Here is a 2,799-nt window from a genome sequence, read left to right as displayed (position 1 = left end):
AATCAACGAATACAGTTCAGATCAGACAGGCAAAGTTTCTCTGCTCCTTGGGAGCAGAGAAATCAGCCATGTTCTACAGCACAGTGACAGATGCCAACAGCTTGGACAAAGAAAATGGCAATCATAAAGCAGAGCAAAGGATGCAGATGTGAGTTAGAGTTTTAAGTAGTAAAGGATGCAGATAATTCAGTGTGTACGTATATGAGCACCAACCACCAAATCGGGAAATTAAATGTTGTGGAAACATTCTAGTTGCACCTGAAAACAAAACGGGTACTGTGGAAGCTAGGGTTATGAACAGTGCGTGAAAAAAATTCTATGCAGGATAAAAAAGGAGAAAAAAAAATCAAGAGGAAGGTCAGATATGGCTATTCCAGGAACATATAACTTAAAGCTTATTTATACCATCATAACTGAAATATTACTCACAGTACTACAAAAGTGTATTGTGTATCTGTGCTCCTGTAAAGTTAAACAGTAGTCCAGAAAACACACATAGCTGGAGATCTACAAAAATAAATCCTCAAGTTTCATCAAAGTATGAGGGTCAGCATGAGGGCCAAGACAACACTCACTCTTTAGATTTTAGCTAAAGAGAGTACTAGACCAAAAATTTGAGCCCAAGCATACATCTATGTACCCAAGTCAAGCATAACGCCTGAACTCTGCTTGGACTTCAAAATCTTGAAGTTTCTACTCAGCCAAGCAGATTGAAACCCCACACAATAGTCTGGAGAGTTTCAAAATTCGTCTATGATCGGAGATCGTGAAGTGTTAACAATGATGATGGACTGTGGAGGAGAAATAATCAAAAAGAAAATGGAATCCCAACCAGGTTCTTTCAAAACCTATTGCTGCAATAAGTTTCTTTATGCAAAGAGAAAAGCAAAGGACTATCCTCTCTGTCAACTCTTAGCAGTGGAACAAATACTCTGCAGGCATCATGAAATCATGCCCTCCTAGGACCACAAGTTTCAAGGACAACCATCTCTAGCAACAGTCCCAGCCTCATATTAAACTGGGAATCACTTACCAGGCCAATGATGGGGATAGGTTCACTTCCAACAGCCAGGGCTTGAGAGTATCATCAATAAGGACATCAAAACCATACAGCTCTGAAAACACAGTGGACACTGTAAATTTAGCTTACTGTACCTTTAAACATTCAGGTAAGGTCCAACATTAGTGTCTATCAGGTCATTTCTATCTATATCATTTACGTTAAATCCAGTGAACTCTCTAGGGCTAAACAAATAGTAATATTCCACAAGTGGGAAATTTCACTTCCTCAGAATCAAGATTAAATATATTCTGTTTGTGGGGGAAAGAGGGAAGCAGAAAATGAGTCTTAGGGAAGTATTAGATAGAAAAATAAACTCTTTGCTGTCCACAAACTGCAGTTCATGCAGAACTCCACTACTTGTTTCCACACAGAATTGACACAAGCACAGCAGGTCCAATCTACTTCTTCCATTAGATCCTGGAAACAACAGAACTTCATTCTCCTTTTCATTTTTTAATTCCTATATTCATTGTTCCAGTCAGCTATAGAAAAAATCTTGCTCCTTTCAGGCATCAGCTTCTTTTCAATTATTCCTGTATGTTCTTCTGCAATATCCCCACAGGGGTACAAGAGTCCTCTCCTCGGCAGCTTCATCTACATGGACAACCTCCCATAACTCTTTATCTTACTGACAGCTTGCCACTTTGCAGCAATCCACTGTAGAAATATTTTTTCCTTAGTTTCTAAAACATTCATAACATATCACATCTGCTAGATGTGTTCTGCTCTACACAGGTCAGACTGAAGCCAGCTTCCCATTCCAAGACTGATTTTACTATTTCACTCTATACACACGTTCACTCTAGTTTGGAAAGAGTTGCAAGAAGGATGCTACACAAAGACGACTGTAAATCAGAAGTTGGCATTAATGCAATCCCCTCTTCCAGCATTAAGAAATACAGTTAATGATCAGCAGGACAACTTAGGCACATTTTTTCAAAACACTGCAGAACAGGGTATTGGCAGAGAAGAAGGATTTCCATGGAATTAACCAGTTCCCTAGTGCCTGGAGTGAAGGCAGGGGAATTTCTTTGCCATGCTGCTTTCCTTGAATTCTGGCCTTGGCCTTTTGTCGCCTGCCTGATGTTGATGCTGTCTCTGGGGAGCTGCACTGCTTGACAAGATCTTCCTATGCAGACAGCTGTGTGAGAGCTCATGTAGCTTATAACGTGAAGTTAATGAGCTGTTGGGGGAACTTGGAAAGGGAGGAAATGGCAACAGAGTGAGTATTGCCTGCTCACTTTTCTAGACTGTGTAGCCAGACATTGAGTGGGAAGCAAAACAGCAGAGAGTTAAGGACTTGGTTCACTCCAAAGAAATGAGGCTGAATCTATGTTTGGCTCTCTTGCTGCCCAGATGGGAAAGGCTGCAGTAGAGGGAAAAGGAGGAGGTGGGGATTATAAGTGTAAACATTAGCAAAGCATTTTGACCAGGAGAAACTTCTGATTATTTTAATACATTTCAAAATACAATCTCAGGTTTGGTGAAGATCTGTGACTCTTAATGGCACAGCAAACTCCAGTGGACAGGCACATCATGCTCAAGGCAGAGAAGCAAGGAGTGGGCCTGTGGCAGCTGCTGGTCTGCAACCTCCCAACCCCAGTCAGGAAGCAGAGCATTTTGTTTTGACTAGCTGCTGCTTCTTTTGCTGCTGGCCATTCCCTCCCTCTGCCCCTCAAAGGACCTTTGCTAGTATTTTGGCTCCTGTGACTTTGTCCTGCTCTCCCACACTTTTC

General features: G+C 41.4%; 1 protein-coding gene across 1 annotated transcript in view; it reads right to left on the bottom strand.

Annotated features, from left to right (window-relative positions):
* Positions 1 to 2,799, bottom strand: part of TTLL5 (tubulin tyrosine ligase-like family, member 5) — a 137,601-nt gene that overhangs the window by 101,380 nt on the left and 33,422 nt on the right. Inside the window, exon 12 of the mRNA XM_009319496.1 lies at positions 1,034 to 1,115. Coding sequence (XP_009317771.1) covers positions 1,034 to 1,115 — 82 coding nt within the window. The remainder of the gene's footprint in view (positions 1 to 1,033; positions 1,116 to 2,799) is intronic.

This window comes from Pygoscelis adeliae, unplaced genomic scaffold (genome assembly GCF_000699105.1).
Source record: "Pygoscelis adeliae isolate BGI_AS28 unplaced genomic scaffold, ASM69910v1 Scaffold71, whole genome shotgun sequence".
In the NCBI taxonomy this organism is placed as follows: domain Eukaryota; kingdom Metazoa; phylum Chordata; class Aves; order Sphenisciformes; family Spheniscidae; genus Pygoscelis; species Pygoscelis adeliae.
The sequence above is the reverse complement of the archived record's forward strand: the minus strand, read 5'-3'. Positions and strand labels throughout refer to the sequence as shown.